Source organism: Dicentrarchus labrax, unplaced genomic scaffold (genome assembly GCF_905237075.1).
Source record: "Dicentrarchus labrax unplaced genomic scaffold, dlabrax2021, whole genome shotgun sequence".
Lineage (NCBI taxonomy): Eukaryota > Metazoa > Chordata > Actinopteri > Moronidae > Dicentrarchus > Dicentrarchus labrax.
The window spans coordinates 4,465,987-4,487,491 of NW_026136712.1; the positions used below are offsets into that span (position 1 = coordinate 4,465,987).

The 21,505-nt window shown below is 37.5% G+C and overlaps 3 protein-coding genes across 7 annotated transcripts in view; all 3 read left to right on the forward strand.

Moving 5' to 3' along the window:
• The window catches only part of LOC127372797 (polymeric immunoglobulin receptor-like), a 40,899-nt gene extending 38,066 nt beyond the window's left edge, over nucleotides 1-2,833 (forward strand). For all 3 annotated transcript variants that reach the window (XM_051416608.1, XM_051416607.1, XM_051416606.1), the window contains exons 7-8: nucleotides 2,067-2,123; nucleotides 2,380-2,833. In XM_051416608.1, the coding sequence (XP_051272568.1) occupies nucleotides 2,067-2,123; nucleotides 2,380-2,430 (108 nt within the window). In that variant the 3' untranslated portion in view covers nucleotides 2,431-2,833. The remainder of the gene's footprint in view (nucleotides 1-2,066; nucleotides 2,124-2,379) is intronic.
• Nucleotides 1-11,948, forward strand: part of LOC127372799 (polymeric immunoglobulin receptor-like) — a 26,079-nt gene extending 14,131 nt beyond the window's left edge. Inside the window, exons 3-6 of the mRNA XM_051416612.1 lie at nucleotides 9,391-9,690; nucleotides 9,883-9,952; nucleotides 10,196-10,293; nucleotides 11,448-11,948. Coding sequence (XP_051272572.1) covers nucleotides 9,391-9,690; nucleotides 9,883-9,952; nucleotides 10,196-10,293; nucleotides 11,448-11,461 — 482 coding nt within the window. The 3' untranslated portion in view covers nucleotides 11,462-11,948. The remainder of the gene's footprint in view (nucleotides 1-9,390; nucleotides 9,691-9,882; nucleotides 9,953-10,195; nucleotides 10,294-11,447) is intronic.
• Nucleotides 1-21,234, forward strand: part of LOC127372798 (polymeric immunoglobulin receptor-like) — a 27,701-nt gene extending 6,467 nt beyond the window's left edge. The window contains exons 1-8 of one of the 3 annotated variants that reach the window (XM_051416610.1): nucleotides 8,123-8,198; nucleotides 13,512-13,832; nucleotides 15,897-16,196; nucleotides 16,356-16,458; nucleotides 16,716-16,795; nucleotides 16,929-16,963; nucleotides 19,705-19,761; nucleotides 20,013-21,234. In XM_051416610.1, the coding sequence (XP_051272570.1) occupies nucleotides 8,153-8,198; nucleotides 13,512-13,832; nucleotides 15,897-16,196; nucleotides 16,356-16,458; nucleotides 16,716-16,795; nucleotides 16,929-16,963; nucleotides 19,705-19,761; nucleotides 20,013-20,063 (993 nt within the window). In that variant the 5' untranslated portion in view covers nucleotides 8,123-8,152 and the 3' untranslated portion in view covers nucleotides 20,064-21,234. Of the gene's footprint in view, nucleotides 1-8,122; nucleotides 8,199-13,242; nucleotides 13,348-13,511; nucleotides 13,833-15,896; nucleotides 16,197-16,355; nucleotides 16,459-16,715; nucleotides 16,796-16,928; nucleotides 16,964-19,704; nucleotides 19,762-20,012 lie in introns of those variants that run through there. The other 2 variants (XM_051416609.1, XM_051416611.1) reach the window with 2 other exon arrangements.
• Nucleotides 21,235-21,505: the final 271 nt, after the last annotated feature.

Consider the following 21,505-nt stretch of genomic DNA (forward strand, 5'->3'; position numbering starts at 1 on the left):
TGCTGAACACCACCTGTTGAAATGTTTAGTTAAGTCCCTTGCAAACTCGACATCTGAACAGCCCATAGGCCTCTGGTACCAACTCATAAGTCTTTAAAATTGCCTCTGAGAACATACAGTAGAATATACTTGGCTGTCAGCTGCACTGAGCACTGAATAAACTTCTTGTGCTTTGCCTGTCAGTACCGATTGCAACATCACTACACGGTCAGCATCAGGCCAACTGCTAGCATTAGTGAAACGTTCAAAAAGGGAGAAAAAAAAGTGTCTGGATCTTTCATCACATTTCGGCAAAAAACGCAAGTTACCCACCACATCAAACATTTTCAAACATTGAGATACAGATGACCCAGACTCATATGGACACTGAGTGTCAGCGTAACCTGACATCTTACCTTCCCTAATTAGCTTTAACCTGAAGTGCTGTAACTCTAGTTTTTCCTTTTCCAAAGACTGCCATAGTCGTTCCTTTTCTATGCCTATTTTATCCCTCTCCATTTACAAAAGAAAAAAACTCTTTTTGCTGCTCAAAAGTTAAACCTGGAGAAGAAACCACAGACTCACAGACACTGCAAAGTAACCGGCAGAACTCCATTTTCCATTAAAGCAGCCCTCAACGACCCTTTAATTTCCCCCTTTAACTGTTTTTCTCTAATGTCAACATCATAATGCTCAACTAGCTTCAAAAGTTGCTTTTTTGTACAACTATTCAAAAGCTCCTCAGATGGAGACTGAACAAAACTAGCAAAAGTAGCCATAAAAGTATAGTTTTGATCAATGCGATGCCATACAATTAGAGTTTTCCCACTAACTCCCTACCCAAAAACATACTAATCTCAAACCTGGTCTTCATGCAGTTACTTACAGTGTGTATTTATTATTTATGCACTACAAACCACCAGAGCGAGGACGGCCACTGCACAACAGCGACCCGCTCGATTCTAGAATGTGCCCCCGAGACAACTGCTCTAACCATTTTCACTGCAACACTACAATGATTTTAGGAACTAATCCCAAAGGAGAAACATTCCTTCATCCTACTAGAGAAAGCTCCAGTTTCCACATGTGCACTCCAAACAATCAACTCTGTCACAATGGCTCAAAATGTCCAAAAACTGTCTCCAGCCCTACACAAGACAGCACTAAAGCTCTAACTCTAACAGGCTTTGGCTTTGTTGCTTTACTATAGGGACCTTAACCAAACCTCTGATACACAGACAAACTACGCTCAATCTCAACTAGTAACCAAAACTCTAGACTATACAGCCTCCCAAAACTGATTGTTAGCAGCTCTAATACCCAGACTACCAACTTGGGTCATACAAAACTAAATCTGGAACAAATTCACTCTTTACCATCTTCTGCAGGTAGCCCCAAACCTTAACCTAAGCAGATAAGTGGGAGAATAGAGATGACAAAAGAATACTAACCTACCAGCAAATTACAAATAAGGTTCTACTGAACATTAGAAAACTTACCAAACAAAGGAAAACGAGCCCCCATTTTGTGACAGCCTGGCTCAAAAGTGTGTGACAAAAGAGGGAGACCACACAGTCTGCGAATAGTTAACTCAATTTAATTAAGTACATGCAAAATAATAATAAACTGTTTTTTGTCTGTCAGCAAATCAGTATGTCTGCAATGTCTGTGTGAGTGGAAGGAGAGCTGTATATGTGTGAATGTAAAACCCAAAACACCATACCATAGGTGGCGATATTTCTCCATTATCATTTTCTTTTGTACACATTTGAATTTCATTGCTCATTTGAGGAGTCATTAAGAAAGCTTGAATTAAACCTCCATGTTGTATTTCTTTGGCAGTTACAGTAGGTGGTACAGTACTGCCACTCTTACTGTATATTCTGTAGGTGAAAGTCCTAAGATGGCATTGTCTGTTAATATAATGAAATCTGGTAAAGCTCTCATTGGACCTTACTTGATTACACAAGCAAGCCTGCTGCAACGATGTAGCACAGGAAAATGCATGATCGTGATAGAATGAATAGTTTGATTCTGTAAACAATTAATTTCACTCCTCTGACATGTGGTTTGCTCCTTTTTCACAGGTTGAAGAGGAAGTATCATACAGTGCTGTGGAGTTTAAGAGAAAAGCTCTTGTCAAGGTAACCACAGTGATATAAGGTTTTAAAATGTATCATATTTAAATATACTGTTCTGTCCCTCTGCAGAACAGCAATGCACCATTATAGATTGATATAACTTCTGTAATATTACAAACACCCTCATATGCAGTATCATTCTAACCAGTATCTGTATTTGATTCAGCATCTCTGTGATCAAAAAGTTATAATAATACAGCTTTCAGGTCAGTTTTAATCTTTGTTCTTGCTTTTTCATTTTGCTTCTGTTCTCCAACAGGTTGAAGCAGCAGATGAGGATGTTACATACAGCACACTGGCTCTGCAGTAAATGGATATCAGTGTTATGAATTCAATTACATTCAATTAAATTCAGTTTTATTTGTATAGTGCCAATTCATAACAGTAAAGAGAGAAGGACAGAACCATAGACAAAGGTGCACAACAATAATCACTGACACTCCACTGTCTATCTGGGCCTCATTTTCTGATTCTGAGACATGAAGGTGCAGCATTAGAGAGCAGAAGGAATCAGGACATCTTGTCACTCCAAAATCTTTATCAGCACAATGACGCAGAGACTGACTTCTCTCTTATACATGTGAACATATTTATTTTGTACATATATGGCCTGGTAATGATTCATCACCACAAAGTGATGGAGGTGATAACAGACAGTGTGACTTGCTGTTTATTCCAATGTGATTAATAAATGTGTATTATAATGTGTTAAACTCTTTCCCACTGTCAGTGTTTTTGCCTCAGAAAAGAAAAAGCTCAGATCTTGAGCAAATAGTGTTGAGTAGCATGTCCCAGGTCAAAATGTAGAATACATTAGTGGATTAGAAATATAATTTAAGTTTGCAAAAGCTATGATGATTATACTTTTAATTTTTGAGCTTAAATTAAAGTATATTAAACAAAATGTAGTATACAAGTGTTAAATATTTTATTACTGCTACTACTAATAATAATTCACATTGTTTCCATTAGTGTCATTCAGCTGTTTGTAGAATAAGTCCTTTATTATCAGTCAGTACCTCTATCCCTCATCCTGCAGCTTTGTGCATCTGCAGCCTCTGATTTTACACACACACACTGCACATAATTTGACTCACATACAGACAATCTGATGAAGTATTGAAGTTGTCCGACCATCTGCTTCTCAAGAGCAGAATGCATTTACCAAACACTGTGTCTAAGGTTTTAAGAAATAAAAGTTAACCCATTCAAGCTTCATAGATATGAAGCCAGTGAATGAAACTGAAATTGCTTCAATGAGGAAGTCTAGAATCATTCTCACAGTGAGTTGGTCCTTGTTGTTGTGTCTTACTCTGCTCATCAACATGGCTCTTCATCTCAGTGTTCTTCTCATCTTCACTGAACCCACAGGTCAGTCACAGGGCTCATTTGATCATTTGTGTTTCATTATGCGTGCTGGTTATGGCAGAAGATGATGGGACTATAATAAAGAAAATGATATTGTCAGAATTTTAATCAAATCAATCAGATTGATTCTTTAAATATCAGTTGGTTGAGTAATAACTTAATATCATATCATATTTACAGTAAAATGGTTTCATGTTTCTTGTTGTAGGAATTCAATGTTGTGTCTCGTCAAGTTTGTTAAGTTCAGTCATGTTTTAGTTTGTTTGTTGTTTAGTCTTTCCTGTTTTGTTTTGTACTCACCTTTTCCCTCACTATGCAAACCCTGACTTACTCCTTTGTGTGATTTTCTCGCCTTTGTAATTGTCTTCCCGCCCCTGATTGCTTTCACCTGTTCTCACTTACACACGGTATAAATAGTCCTTGTCTCCCTTTGTCAGTTTATCTTCAAGAGTGAGTATCCAGGTTATTTTATGTGTCAATTGAAGTTTGACTTTTGCGTGCCTTTTTCATATCCTCCTATAGAGCGCCGTTTGTCAAATAAATATCATTTTTCCCTGCAACTTCGTCTGTGCCAGAGTTGTGCTTTTGGGTCCACCAATATTCCTCCTCCTCAATCACTGACCCAGGTAAACTCTCCATAAATGATCAGACTCTAACTCAGGGGGCTTTAATTGACTCTGGGGCAGACAATATTGTCATGAACTGGACTCTAGCCCAACAGAACCAGATTAAGACTGTTCCTCTGTCACATCCTGTTAATGCCAGTGCTTTGGATGGCCGATTATTGTTTAAAGTTACTCATTGCATCGAACCATACAGGTAACATTAAACCACAACCACACAGAAGTTATGCAACTTCATTTATTTGATTGAGCACAGCATCCACTGATTTTGGGTTTTCCGTGGCTTAAGAAACATAATCCCCACATTGACTGGCGCTCTGGCAAAATCAAATGTTTTTGAGAACAAATCTGGAGGTGGTTGTAGAGGAATGTTTCGAAATAAGTAGTTTGGGTAGTATATGAAGCTATTAGATTATCAATTATAGATATTGGTAGTCACAGCCATCTATTGATTTACTCATTAGTTTCCACCATTAAAGGTTCATAATACCATCAAACCTTTTCTAGCCTTGGCAAAATCTGTACTCCCAAATGTTTGTTATACAACATTAACTTTAATTACCTCACAAACTGGATTCATTTCATTTGCACTGAGCAGTATTATAGATGCTTTTGTATTCACTCATCCAGAAATATCAGCAATTCTTTTTGTTTTTAGCTGTACCAAGGCTGGAATTCATTTTTTCATGAGAAATATTGATTAGAGCTTTCACCTCCAGTTAAAAAACTACTGCACTAAAAGAAAAGTCTGTATTGTTTGGGAACCATGAATGTCTGCACCTAATTTCTTGGCAATCCCTCCAGCAGTTATTAAGAATTCACTAAAAGACAGAAATGTCAACCTCATGGTGGCACTAGACAAAAAGTCAAGGGATTACCAAAGTCAATGGAAGCTTCTTTTATCTTCCTCAGACTCCTCATCATCAGAGGAGAGTGGAGGAATTTCCTCACCTTCACCTTCAGCCACAGTAACAACCTCAACCTCGCCATCTTCTTCCTCATCAGAAGAGATGCAGATTGGGAGATTGTCACCTTCAGTGCTGTCCATAATCCTGATTACCCCAGAGTGGCCATCATCTGCAGGAGCTTCAGTGATGTGGTTTTCACCACCTGACAGAAAAAAGTTAAGAAGCATCTGAAAACTCAAATATTTCTTAGAACAATAAATAGTTTGGTAATTAAAAATGGTTACCGTGACTTTAACTATGACTGCATTCCATGGGTCACAAGCAGTTGGCAAAGCCCTCAAAACACAACTGGATGCAATAGTATCAAATATTGTTCTGTTCTGCCACTGATATTTTGTAGTCTGACTGATACTGGACAATACTGATATTGATAGTTGGGAGTTTAAAAAGTCTAACGATACAGTGGCCAATAGTAATTTTTAAATAAATCACACAAACAAACAATGGAGATACAGATGCCTTGGATTTGTCTTTTTACTCTCATAAATACATGATACATACTGACTGGGACATTTTACAGGGTAAAAATAAACTCAGTGTACTCAGTCAGTCCTCTGGTGGCCATACTGTGTAATGGCAATATAATATTTTGACCTGCATTTCTGTGCTGAAATGTTGTTACTACTCACACATGCAGATGAGGACATGAGTCATTTTGTGCTGCGTGTCGGGTCATGAGAATCAGTGTTTACACCACTTCTGTTCTGTTTGTTTATTATTGTGTATTTTCCACAAAGATTATGCATGTCGGTTATACAGAGTTACAGATTCCAAATCGCTGTCTTTAAAGCATGATTCAAAGCACTGATACCTCTAGTATTGGCAGGTCTGTGCTGCTCTCTACTGGACAACACACACCTTTTCACTTTGTTTTCATCATGTGATTGTTCATTAGTGATGTGGGAAGGAGTAAGATCTGGACCTGCTCTATCTGAAAAGTGTCCTGAGATAATCTCTGTTATAGTTTGGCTCCGTATAAATGACACTGAAATGAAATTTTAGTTTAATTAGAATTTAATGTGGCATTCATTCAGGTTTTAAAGGATAAATAAATAAACATTTAACATATGATTTTCATGTGCTGTACAAACCGTGTATTGTATTTCACTTTTTTCTGTTGTTTGTCTTGTTCATTTAACTTAATACGATCATACACCTACACACACACACACACACACCTGCACACACACACACACACACACACACACACACACACACACACACACACACACACACACACACACCTACACACACACACACCTACACACACCTGCTTTGTGATCACAGGTATTATTGCAATGTATGATGACATTTTAAATGAGAGTACATTTTTGTAAATTCTATTTTCAAGGGGAGCCGCAGCCGTGGTCCAATATTTATTGAATAAAAAAGGCAAAGTTGTACACATCCAGACTTTTTCAGAGGCACTGAACAAAGATCATTTAACTGTGAAAAATAAAAAGGCCTACTAACTAAAACGATTTGATGCCGCAACAATCAAAACAAGACAGCTCAGGTTTGTTTACACCTGTGCGTCATGACGTCCTCGCCTTCGTTGCCATGGTGAACAAGAGACACTTATTTCAATTTTTGGCCCATGGGCCTTTTTTCCAATAATTTTTATGGAAAATTTGGACAATTTGAATCCCTCAACCCAAAACCAGAGTATTTTCAAAATGTCCAGGATATTCAATGCATTCTATGCATCAAATCAGTTTACAGGAGAAATTGTTCATTTTCAGCACACCTTCTGAAATGGTGTTAACGTCGGTCCAAAAAGTGACATTCATATTCATACTGAGGAATTGTTGTTTAGGGAATATAATTGTTGTTTAGGGATTATATGTTGATAAATTAATAAAATCATTAGAATAATTCTCTCATTATCCAACTCAGGGGTGACTCCAGTCAGCAGCTGTTCTCTGATGGTGGGGGTCCCCTGAAGGCCATTTTCCAGCTGTTCACTTTTCCACAATATTTTAGCAATCCACAAGTTTGTTTTTCAACAAGGTCTATTTAGAGAAGATCCAGGAGATTCCCTCCAAGTTAGTTTTCAGAGAGTTAGCTTTGATAGAGTTAGCTTTTTATAGAGTTAGTTTCTTACCTTTTGCAGCAGGTCAACTTGTGTCCAAATACAGAGTGAGAAATCAGAATCGCAGACCTTAGAGGACCTCATCATTCTGTTTCCATGACATTTTACTGATGCACACGTCTGAGTGAGAGACATTATAGTATATAATAATTATATTTTGATCATATTCTTAACAAACACAGTATAGCCTACATCTTTTCATTTAATGTATTATGTATTTTTTCATGATTTGCAATGATTTGTTCACTCATGGATGTATTCTGGTCTGCTGTATCAGCAAATGGCCAGCAGGTGTCACTGTCACTGTGGAAAGCATGAATGCATGGACAGAGACAGGAAGAGTCCTCTGATCTGAGAGTGTGTTCAGGAAAGGAGACAGGGATGCATGTGTATCACCAGTTAAAACTGCGCTCATTCATTTGTTGTTTTTGTTTGTGCTTTACAAAAATCTGAAAATTAAACAATACAAAAATAAATACTGAAAACCAATATAAGATAAAAACAACAATAATTGACAGATACACTAGTTTTTAATAAAACAGAGAGCTAGAATCAATACAAAAGTATTAAAAAAGTTATTTAAAAGATGTTTCTGATTCTGCAGCTTCAGATCTTGGAGTGCAGGTCTTTTATTTTGAAAGTGTGTATCCAGTTTGTAGAATAAAATCTGAGACAGTCGTGTTTTAAGAGCAAAAATCATCAAAAATCAAATACTGTGTCCTTAAAAAGTACAGTGTGGCATTTTTCACAACAAAAGAAATAATTAAATTAATTAACTATTAATTATGTTGCACCTACATAGCATGTTCTAGCTTCATAGATATTTGCTTCCTCATTCAAACAGTGTGTTTCAGCTAACTTAATGAAGAAGGAACACAGAGGTTAACCACTGCCATTCCTTATTTTAGTTCAAACAGGAAGTTTAGAATCATTCTCACAGTGAGTTGGTCCTTGTTGTTGCGTCTTACTCTGCTCATCAACATGGCTCTTCATCTCAGTGTTCTTCTCATCTTCACTGGACTCACAGGTCAGTCACAGGGCTCATTTGATCATTTCTGTCCTTATGTGTGTGCTGGTTTCATCAGAAGATGATGCGACTGTAATTACAGTTCTTTAAATATCAGTTGGTTGAGTAATAACTTAATATCATATAATATTTACAGTAAAATGGTTTCATGTTTCTTGTTGCAGGAATTCACAGCATAACTACAGTCAGTAAAGTGTCAGTGAAGGCTGGAGGCTCCATCTCTATCCCATGTCTCTATGAGCCAGAGTACACACACCATGTCAAACACTTGTGTAAAGGATCTAATGTGGGGTCCCGCTCCTGCAAAGTTAAAACTGATCAACCAGACAGTTCAGGAAAGTTTTCAATCTCTGATGACAAACAACAAAGAATTTTCACTGTGACTATTAATAATCTGATGATGGACGACACTGATTACTGGTGTGTTGTGGAGACAAATGACCTGTATAATGACGTGAAGCTTTTTCAGCTGTCAGTCACTGGAGGTAAGAATGTATATACTGTATATATTTGATATATGGGGGCAATTTGATTAACCAGCTCTTAAGAAGGGAGGCAGTTTGGATTTATGAACTGAACACAATTGAACTTTATTGACTCCATTAAGCACAGGTTTTGAGCTGTTTTTTGTAACATTAATGTTATCTTATATCTCTCTGTGCAGGTAATTTGGACCCTTAAGGAGAGATGAGAAACTAGGTCCCCTGGCCTTCCTATTTAGTGGTGTAGAGAGACAGTAGTAGGACCTATAGGACATTTACATTAGTTTTCTTCTTGTTGTTCGTAATGTGGTGTGATTCTTAAATTTATCTTGCGTTGTCTTTTGCAATATGTATTTTTGTATTTCATGTTTTTGCTATGCTGTCACATTTGTAATATATATAAAACATTTGTAATATATATAAAACACTTTAAAAGAGAAAAAGAAAACAATGAAGACTGTGATGGCCTATTTGGCACACCTGTGCTCATGTAATTTTGCTGAGCAAACCTGAGCAAGCTGCAAGCAAACGTGTTGTTCATTCTTAAATAAATCACAGTAAAGGCACTCCAGCGTACGGTGGTTAATTACGATTTTTTACTAAATGGTTGTGTGACCTACCAGTACCTGACTATCATGCATGGAGAGTTTTGTTTACGATATATATACTGCCCACAATGTTCTAGTAAATGCTATTTGTTCTTCCTCAAGGTTGGCCCCAACTCTTTGTGGATCATCAGGAGATTACAGGATTTAATGGAGAAGATGTAACCATCCATGGTTCCTATAGTAACACTGGAGAGATTGAGTGGTGCAGGCTGGGAGGGTCCTGTGTGAATGAATCGTCTGGATCAATAAATGGAACAAGAGTGACCATTAATGCAAATGTCCCCAAAGTTTTCACTGTGACTATGAGTGGACTGAGGACAGAGAGCAGCGGCTGGTATTTCTGTACCAAAGGACTCCTACAGATGCCAGTGCATGTGACTGTTAAAGAGAGACCCAGCACTAGTAAGGACCATTCTACTATTATAAAATGTTCAGCTGTAAATATCTGCCACGTGCAGCCATTAGTAAAGGTTTGCATTTAATATAGAAGTGATATTAGTATTCATTATTGTGATATGATTCTGGTGATCATTGTGTTGTTTCACATGTTCACTCTTACAATGAAATGACGTTTAACCACATTTTCACCCACAGCTGAACCTGTGAATCACACTGCTGTCTCTGCATATGGGGAACCTACCACAGTTCAGGGTGGGAACCACAGGTCAGTAGGCTTTACATTCACATACAGTACGATGGCTAATTTATGGACAAATCAATCCAACATTTGTAATGGAATCTCTATACATGCATTTTTATTGACATCAGATATAACTTCCTAGATTAATTAGTAAAAAGTATAATATGTTTTTAGATGGTGAATACATTTTAGATGATATCATAGTACTGTTCAATGAAGACTGATCTTTTTATGATTTGCATTGTGTGCTTGTAATTTATGTTCCAGTGTTTCCATTCACCTGAAGAGTTTCATCATCCGTCTGAGCGTGTTGATCTCCATTGTAATGGTGGCCTCGTTCATATGGTTCATGTTCAAAAGATGCAGTAAGTCTATGCTGAACTTTGATAAATGTCAAACGTGTTTGTTATTCCCAAATATTTGTCTTTAAAAGTGTAGAGGAGTGCAGCATTGTAGAACTAGAGGGTCCGTGTATGTTTTGGTCATTGGATTTTCCTATCAGAAACGGGTATTAAAAAAATGATTCGATTTTCATTTTCTATTTCATAAAAATATGGAATCTAGAAGTATAAATATGGGACTTTTATTCTTCAATTTCTCCAAATTGGTACAGTAAAAATGCTTGATATTAAGTATACTTGTAGTCTCATATGTGTAAAAGTCAAATATACCATCAGTAGCCAGGAAACACTGAGCAATATGTTTTTACAGTATCTCAAATATGGTCAAATATGCAATCTCTGGAGGCATAAATATGAGGCTTTTATTTTGGCATTTCTCCACACTGGTGCAGTAAAGATACTTGATATAAAGTGTTTTTTTATTCATCATGGGCACAAAACTTTAATGTAACGTATTTTAATTATAGCTTACGGCTCTAAATACATTTATTTTGAAAACCGGAAGTAAATACGCTGTTTCTCTGCATTTACCATAATGCTGAGAATACTTGTACTCTCTAAATTTAAGTGCGGCTGATTTGACCACGGAGATCGGACTCACGGCTGGATTGACCGCAGTCTACTAGCCTACTGTTTCTTCTACACAGCACCGTCCTGTAAATGACAACATCCGGTCTCAGAATATGAAACAACAGGCCTTTTTTCTGTTTCTGTTTTCTAGTGATTTTATTTTTTGTTATATGAAATAGAAAATGAAAATCGAATCATTTTTAAAATTTCGCTCATCCCTTTTTGACCATGAAAAAGAAAAACGCCTTGTATTTCAATTTTAATTTTTGTATTTTAAAACGAAAATCAAATAACCACTCGTTTTCTGTTTTTTAATACCCGTTTGTGAAAGGAAAATCCAATGACCAAAACATACACGGACCCTAAAGGCACTATCCTGGTCACTGTCTTATTATACTGCAGTGATAGAAAGAGAGTGTACATTTTATACTGTCTCTCTACAGAACAGTGCAGGCTGTAGGACTGTACTGTACCAGTGCTATAATATTGGGTTTTTTCTGGGATCACAACTGTTTTCTTTCTTTGTGTGTATGTGTGTCTCCACCCAGAGGTCATACACTGAGAGTGATGTGGATGAAACGTTCTGTGGTTTCCAGAAAGCAACAAACTGCAGAAAGTGGTCCATTTAAGAGACCCAGCCCGGCCTGACACTGTTCACACTGTTTCTCTTTATTCTTCCACTGTCATGTTCCTTCTGTCCTCCATTGTGCTGCTGCTGTTGTTTGTTTGTGCAGTAAATATTAGAACTGCACAGAGAGTTCATTTTGAGCTATTCGACGTTCCCTCTACTTTCTGATCCTCCTCTGTATATCTGCAAAAGAAGCTCTGACCAGTTTGTTTGTGTTTGTGATAAAACTCTTTTAGTTCATCTGCTGAGATTAGGTTGATCAATCTGTCACTGCTTTTAAATCGCTTCATAAAACATTCTGACTTCAAAAAAAGTGTCCATTTTATTTCTTTATATTTTATTGTTCATTTATTGTATTTGATCTTTTTGTGAAGCTGTTTGTAACAGAATACCTCTATATAAATAAACTTTGTTATTATTATTATTATTATTATTATTATTATTATCATCATCTTGGGTTTACTGTTCATTAATACTGCAATCTTTTTAGTACAAACAGTTCTTTCATTCATATCTAATATGTAAAATACTGATTAGAGCTTTCACCTCCAGATTTTAGGGCGTAGTTATCCTCATTTATTTAACAGTTGTCTTACCTGCAGGGTCATCATTCTCAAAATTGTATAGAATACATCTTTCATTTAATGTATTATATTCTTTTTCATGATTTATGTACAATTATTTGATTCCCTTTAAGTTTGTAAAGTTACAGTAACACATGTCTACTTTACTTAATGTCTGTTGAGATTTATTTTAATCACATTATAAACCTTGGATGTTGTCCATGAATCATCAATACAGCAAATTTTTTATTTGAAATCAAAACTGAGACAGAGAGAACGCTCAGTCAGAGATTTTAGTGACAACAGAAGATCAATAAATTGTTTGCCATTTTGGTCTTTGTGTTGGTGTGAAGCTCTGATCTTCCCACTGTCACATCACACTGTGTGCTTCAGTTTATGCATCTATAATGATAAAACACACACAGCACACCTCTATCGCTCATCCTGCAGCTTTGTGCATCTGCAGCCTCTGATTTTACACACACACTGCACATAATTTGACTCACATACAGACAATCTGAAGAAGTATTGAAGTTGTCCGACCATCAGTGATATTGGGACATTTTTACTTTAAGCTTGTCTCCAAATCCCATTTTCTCTCTGCTTCCCATGTGCTGTATATAATATTGAACTCCATTCTTTTCTCAATCTAAGTGTGAGATGTGGAAAGTTTTCTGTGTTTTAAATTAGATAATTTCCGCATTGTTACATTTTAGGGCTGTTTAAAAGGAACTTAAAAGATATGTTTTGAAAAGTTATTAAAAAGATGTTTCTGATTCTGCAGCCTCAGATCTTGGAGTGCTGGTCTTTTATTTTGAAACTGTGTATCCAGTGGACCTTACACCCAGTCTACTTTAAATGTTACAGGGTTCTTATGAGTCCTGTTTTGTAGAATAAAAATCAGAGACAGTCGTGTTTTAAGAGCAAAGATCAGCAAAAGTCAAATACTGTGTCCTTAAAAAGTACACTGTGGCATTTTTCACAACAAAACAAATAATTAATAAATTAATTAACTATTAATTATGTTGCACATACAAAGCATGTTCTAGCTTCATAGATATTTGCTTCCTCATTCAAACAGTGTGTCTCAACGAACTTACAGGAAGAAGAGACATTTTAACACAACTGCTTATTTTAGTAAAATCAGGAAGTCTAGAATCATTCTCACAGTGAGTTGGTCCTTGTTGTTGTGTCTTACTCTGCTCATCAACATGGCTCTTCATCTCAGTGTTCTCCTCATCTTCACTGGACTCACAGGTCAGTCACAGGGCTCATTTGATCATTTCTGTCCTTATGTGTGTGCTGGTTTCATCAGAAGATGATGTGACTGTAATTACAGTTCTTTAAATATCAGTTGGTTGAGTAATAACTTAATATCATATAATATTTACAGTAAAATGGTTTCATGTTTCTTGTTGCAGGAATTCACAGCATAACTACAGTCAGTAAAGTGTCAGTGAAGGCTGGAGGCTCCATCTCTATCCCATGTCTCTATGAGCCAGAGTACACACACCATGTCAAACACTTGTGTAAAGGATATAATTTGGGGTCCTGCTCCTGCAAAGTTAAAACTGATCAACCAGACAGTTCAGGAAAGTTTTCAATCTCTGATGACAAACAACAAAGAATTTTCACTGTGACTATTAATAATCTGATGATGGACGACACTGATTACTGGTGTGTTGTGGAGATAAATGACCTGAAAAGTGACGGGAAGCTTTTTCAGCTGTCAGGCACTGGAGGTAAGAATGTATATACTGTATATATTTGATATATGGGGGCAATTTGATTAACCAGCTCTTAAGAAGGGAGGCAGTTTGGATTTATGAACTGAACACAATTAAACCTTATGGACTCAGTGGAGCACAGGATTTGAGCTGTTTTTTTGTGTTATCTTATATCTCTCTGTATAGGTAATTTGAATCCGTGTATCATTCGTTCTTTTCATATTCAATAAGATTCCAAAATCGAAAAATGAAAAACCGGTTTGTTATTTCCTTATTCGTTTATGAATCTGATACCAAAAAACAAATAACGGTTCATTTTTTGTACTTTAGATTTATTGCTCAGATCAAACATAGGAAATGAAATAACGGCCACGGATCGATTTTGATTTTGATATTTAATTTTTTCGCTTTGTGTGAACCGGAAGTTATTGTCTCGTTAGCTTGATTCACTTCTTCAGTTTAACTAACGTTAGTCTTCAAAACTGAGGATCAATGATGGAGAGTTTCATCTTTTCATTCATCTTCATCTTCATCTTCCTGGCGCGTGCGCGAAAAGCTGCATGCTGCCTGTTACTCCAGTCTGCTTTCTAACTTCTTAACTTTTATTCTCTTTTTGTTCGTTCTTATTTTTTCACTCTATGAAGTCCTGTCCTCTCCAACGAGGTTGTTTGAGAGAGTTTTTCTGTTCATTTTCGTGTTTTAATGTCGCTTCCACCGGGACACGCTGCCGTTGTTTACTCCGGAGAACAGCTGATCTAATGCCGGTCGGTACGGTGGACAGAACAGCTGATCTAATGCCGGTCGGTACGGTGGACAGAACAGCTGATCTAATGCCGGTCGGTACGGTGGACAGAACAGCTGATCTACCAGCTGAACTCTGGAGGAAACACACCGGGGATGCAGAGGAGGGAAGGAAGAGAGGAGGGTGGAGACGGGACGGGTTTATGGAGAAAGAGAAGATTGAAGCAGAGTCTCCCCTCTGTTGTTATGGTGGATGCACGGTCTCCTAGCAACGGAATGTACGAACTGACGGCATTAACGCGCAGCCCCGCAGAGTACCGGGAGTCTGGTGTGTGTCACTGAGACAGGGCTGCACAGGGACATTACGGACCGGACCGTATCTGTCGCTTCCACACCGTCCGGGCGGACCGGGGTTGTACCGGGAGCGAACAGCTCTGTGGCCCGGATGCTGAACAGCTGCCGTTGGACTCCGTCCATATCACCTAACGTTACCGAGAGAAATCCTGCACGTCATCATCGTTGTCGTACATCCCTCTGCAAACCCAACATCTGCTATGAGCCTCTGCTGAAGAGGAAGCCTGCGACCACTTTACACTGTGTGACTTTAAACGATACTATATGTATATTCTTAATATATTTATGTCTAATTCATATGGAGCATGTAACGAAAGTAATTCCCCCTGGGTTTATTAAAGTGTCTGATTGTGATTGTGATTGTTCAGAGGAACTAAACGGGTGACTGTCAGAACATCACTGGATCTCCATCTGCTGCAGCCTAGTAGAAATCTCTACATGTGTCTTGGCAGTTTCAAATAAGTCCTTAAATACAGAGTACAATAAGTCCTTAAATACAGAGTACAATAAGTCCTTAAATACAGAGTACAATAAGTCCTTAAATACAGAGTACAATAAGTCCTTAAATACAGAGTACAATCACTGCATGATTGACTTTTTTCAGGGCTTTGCGAAACTGCTGCAAACTTCCAAGTGCAACACACGAAGAAGACAATAACTTCCGGTTAACACAAAGCGAAAAAAATATCAAAATCAAAATCGATATTTCATTTCCTATTTTTGATCTGAGCAATAAATCGAAAATGCAAAAAATAAACCGTTATTTCTTTTTTGGTATCAGATTCATAAACGAATAAGGAAATAACAAACCGATTTTTCATTTTCCGATTTTGGAATCTCAATTGAATATGAAAAGAACGAATGATACACGGATTTATTTGGTACACCTGTGCTCATATAATTTTGCTGAGCGATATATGATACATATTTATATATAAATATTGGCCACAATGTTCTAGTTAATGCTATTTGTTCTTCCTCAAGGTTGGCCCCAACTCTTTGTGGATCATCAGGAGATTACAGGATTTAATGGAGAAGATGTAACCATCCATGGTTCCTATAGTAACACTGGAGAGATTGAGTGGTGCAGGCTGGGAGGGTCCTGTGTGAAGGAACCGTCTGGATCAATAAATGGAACAAGAGTGACCATTAATGCAAATGTCTCCAAAGTTTTCACTGTGACTATGAGTGGACTGAGGACAGAGAGCAGCGGCTGGTATTTCTGTACCAAAGGACTCCTACAGATGCCAGTGCATGTGACTGTTAAAGAGAGACCCAGCACTAGTAAGGACCATTCTACTATTATAAAATGTTCAGCTGTAAATATCTGCCACGTGCAGCCATTAGTAAAGGTTTGCATTTAATATAGAAGTGATATTAGTATTCATTATTGTGATATGATTCTGGTGATCATTGTGTTGTTTCACATGTTCACTCTTACAGCAACCAGACGTTTAACCACATCTTCACCCACAGCTGAACCTGTGAATCACACTGCTGTCTCTGCATTTGGGGAACCTACCACAGTTCAGGGTGGGAACCACAGGTCAGTAGCCTTTACATTCACATACAGTATTTAGAGAACAATGGCTAATTTATGGACAAATCAATCAGTCCTTGTGAGGGAATCTATATACTTGTGTTCTTTACTGACATTATTTGACTTATGTGACCTATATGATAACTAAGGTTAATTTCTATCACTAAAATATGATTGTGTACAGCTGCAGTAAATATGACCAGGATGATGAATACTTCAGACTACATTGTTTGATTGTACATTGATTCAAACTGTTGTTGCAGAGCTTTCATCATCCCTTTGAGTTTGTTGATCTTCATTCTAATGGTGGCCTCGTTCATCTGGTTCATGTTGAGAAGACACAGTAAGTCTATTCTGAGCTTTCATGAATCCAATCATCAATATTTGGACTGTTTTTAATTGAAGTGTAGACGTGTGCAGCATTGTCATTGCACAATGAGAGTCAGTAACAGGAGGTTTTACTGTTTCACTTTTAGAACAGTCCAAAGCACCAGCATCAGCTGCAACTGAGGTAAGATATGATGATTTATATTATCTTTTTACAACAAAGGCTGTAAGGTTCCTCAGTATAGAGCCAGAACTGCTTTGAATTTACACCGCAGTATTGGGCAATTATCAGGATGTCACAACTCAGGAAACACAGGAACCAAAATGCAGACAGAACACAAGAGAACATAAAAATAACAAAAAGGTAACTTTAATAACTTACAATGAAAACTGAAACAGGCAGGGCAACACAAAATAATAATGGCAGCTGAGTCAAGGGAAAAAATAAGTCCAACTGGTGAACTTAATCGGGTTGGGGAAGATAATCCGACAGACAGGAAGTATAGCCAAACAAGACACAAGAGGAGTATTACAAAATAAAAGAGGAAATAAGTATATTAAACCCAAAACCATGATACAGGAGGGATCCATTATTTGCAGGTGCTGGGTTATTATAATTTATTTTCATTCTAATGGCCAGCAGGGGGCAGCTTCATTGGTTACAAAAAGAACTGCATTTGTACTCAACATCATGGACTGGATTTTTTAGCTGATAAATGTAAATAGTTTCAAGTCTTCTTCCATACAGCGTGATGTTCATTTAATAAACTATGGTCCCGTTCAGTAAAATAGACATTAAAGCAGGGTATGCTTTAGGGCGGGTTAATGCTGGTTGCAAAGCAATTGTTAGTTACACTATACACCTTTGATGTGTATTGTTATATGATTTATTGTTGGCTAAAATCAATACAGTTTGTCGTAATATATTAGTTAGCATTAAGGATCACTTTAGCTGTCGAAGTCATTTGGCAGACCAGCCAGTTAACATATCATATAACATATCCACTCAGATAATATTGTGCTAGTGATAACGTTAGCGAGCAAGCAAGCTATAGTTATCCAGCCAGCTGCAACCCAGCCAGGCTGAAAAGATCTGGGCAATCTCCCAGATCACCCTGGGCCCAGGAGTCTGGATGAATTAGCTAATGTTATCCACTCAACAGACAGTATGTGGCTACAGTCAGTACCTGACCTGCCCAATCAGTACTACGTCAAAGCACGATCAACAGCTAGTAAGATATGATGATATTCATCTACTTCAGTAGGGGTGCCCGGATAGCTCACCTGGCTGGTTCCCCATGTACCCAGACTGAGTCCTTACTGTAGCGGCCTAGGGTTTAAATCCAACCTATGGCTCTTTGTTGCATGTCATCCCCCCTCTCTCTCCCCCCTTCCTATCACTCTGCAGCTGTAACTATCGATTAAAGGCAATAAAAGTCCCCAAAAATATTGAATATACTTTGGTATGTGAAACTCTCAACAGAGATCAGAAAAACAAAGATTGCTCACTTGTCAGCTACTTTTATCATCAGCTCGGGGAAAAGCAATGTGTTTATGTATGAGATTGTTCCCAATGTACACATAGTATGTTTGGAATCACGTGAATCCTAGGGTTGGCCATTGAGCCCTGACTGGTGTGCAGGCCAGCAGTAGAACCTCGCTGTACGTCGCTAGCAATTCATCCGCGTAAGTAAGCTAATGTTATCTAACTAATGCCAGCTAAAACCCCAATACCACCACACACACTTTACAGAAATGTTAGCTTTGACTTTGGATGTGTGCCAGTCGTTTGTTAGCAGACTCAGCATATAAAAAGAGAGAAGACGACGATATAGAAGGCGGTAGGGAGCGTGCACAAACGTCACAAACTTTGGATTTATGCTGAAAAAATAATCCTTTACAGAGAAATCACTCGACAGGCTGTTACAGGCAACCGAGAAAGTGGGGAACGTCACATTCTTACATAGTTCACCTTTAAAATGTTGATAATGTGTACTTTGACATTACAGATCACTGTGTATCTGAGGGAATACTGACCATGTTTGTTTTTGTAAAAGACTAAAATAAAAATGGTAACGTCTGCTATTATCAGAATGAAACTGAGAATGAAATTTAAAGGTTGCTAAAAGATAATGGAAGAGAAAGAAGACAGCATATATTTATATAAACATACTGTAAGGATGTAAAGAGACAATAACTAAACCTTGTTGCTGATGATCCCTAAACTAAATCAGTATGTTTTTTTTTCTGATATAACACTCATCAACTAAAATGCTTCAGAAACTAGTATAAGAAAAGACCCTGACTGCTGCAGAGGAGCTGCTGAGCGGCCGACACAGAGTGTGGTTGTACTGGACAGCTTCTGGTGTGAAAGTGTGCAAGTGTGAACAGCGCGTTCATAAAATAAGTTAGTTCTCGGTAAAGACTCCCCTGGAAGTAAAGGTTACAGAAACATCGTCATAGCCATATAAAGTAAAAGGAGCAATAGGGTATTTATTTGTCTTTTTGTAACAGTTCCAGTTTTAGAGTGTAACTGTTCCTATTCAGCTGCAGGGCTGTGCTGTGCCACTGCAGATGGACATCTAATAATCCCAATAAGTAATAACATTCTTGTGTATTTTCACTGTGAGAATATAGTGACCATAAACAGATAGAAACTTAACTGAGAATGTTTGTGATCATAAATTTGATGTAGTGAATTATCCAACTGTAATTTTACTGATCTTGATTTTATTGTTTCAAAAATCAATTATGTTTATATTTCATGTTGACTATTTCAACAAACATGATAATAATATGAATAACTTATATTGTTCCATTGCAAATTATTTACGGATAAAAATACAAGGTGATAAAATGAATGTATTTCATTCTGAAACCATTAATTCTATCTCTTCTCACATGTGCTTTGCTCCTTTTTCACAGGCTGAAGAGGAAGTAACATACAGTACTGTGAAGCATAAGAGAAAAACTCTTGTCAAGGTAACCACAGTCAGGTTTTAAAAATGTATCATATTTAAATATACTGTTCTGTCCTTCTGCAGGTACCATTACAGATTGATATAACTTATATTTCTGTAATATTACAAACACCCTCATAAGCAGTATCATCTTAACCAGTATCAGTATTTGATCCAGCATCTCTGTGATCAAAAAGTTATAATAATACAGCTTTCAGGTCAGTTTTAATCTTTGCTCTTCCTCTCTTTCATTTTGCTTTTGTTCTCCAACAGCTTGAAGCAGCAGATGCGGACGTTACATACAGCACACTGGCTCTGCAGTAAATGGATATCAGTGTTACGGTTATCTGCTGTATATTTTTTTAAACGCTCTATCGCTGGTTTCTGTTTTTTAATAGAGTCTCTCAATTTGCTGTCTGCTAAAATCTTCTCTCTTTAAATAAGAAATAAAATACTGTGTAGAGGTGAAATGAGGTATCAGTGAAACATTCTGGTAATAATCACTGACACTCCACTGTCTATCTGGGCCTCATTTTCTGATTCTGAGACATGAAGGTGCAGCATTAGAGGACAGAAGGAATCAGGACATCTTGTCACACCAAAATCTTTATCAGCACAATGACGCAGAGACTGACTTCTCTCTTGCATGTGAACATATTTATTTTGTACTTTTATGGCCTGATAATGATTCATCACCACAAAGTGATGTAGGTGATAACAGACAGTGTGACTGGCTGTTTATTCAAAGTTGCAGCCACACACTGTTTATTATAATGTGTCAACTGTGACTGAAAGATATCACTTTATGGATGTCAGGTTCAGAACAGTTCCTAGAATGTGTTTGGAAATACAAGAATCTGATGTTCTCATTATGTACTAAGTCCACTTTTACTATGTGTTTGCTTTTTGTGTTGCGTTTGAGTACTACTTGAGTATACCTGAAGTGTAAGTAGTATGAAAGTGAACTTTAAGAGAAAAACGCTTTGTTACGACTGTGCCAGGACTCCAGTGTCTCCTTGTGTTTTCCCCTGTCTGCCTTTCCATGTGTGTTTGTTGTTGTCTGGGCGTCTCATGGTGTGGGTGAGACCATCTCTCCCTTACTCTCCTGGTTCAGCAGCAACTGCACATCTGGTCTCTGTCGTCTCATCTGCCTCTCATCATGCCCTCAACCTGCAGTATTTCTACAGACCACTCTTCTACCACTCATCACCAGATCGTTCTCTCACCCTCAGTGGCTACGCTGTGGCCACACTTTGCTCATTCGTTAATTGAGATTTTGATTCCTCACATTTGCCTTTGCTGGACCTGAAACCCCCGGGACCCGAACCCGGATAAGCGGATGAAGATGATGATGATGACATTTGCTTTTTTGACTAATACACCCTGTTTGAATCCTTATCATAACAGAACCTTAACACACCTTTGTTGATCTGGCTGATTTTTGTTGCCTAATTACACTCGCCCAAATAAAGACATTTTAGAAAAATGTGTAAAATCTGCATTAATCTCTTAATGTCAATAAAAAAAATTGAGGTACAATTTGTCATGCACACTTGGAGTGTGCTAAAAAGTAGTTTAAAGTGCATGTGAAGTATAATAGTGATGTATTATAAGTATACTACTATAGTACTCAATACAGCAATTGCAGTATAACAGTATTGTACTGTAGCATAAGCAGCGTTAAAATAAACTTTTATCCAACATTAGTATAGTATTAATATAATAACATTATACATGCCTTTAACATGTCTGAACTGTGATAGAAC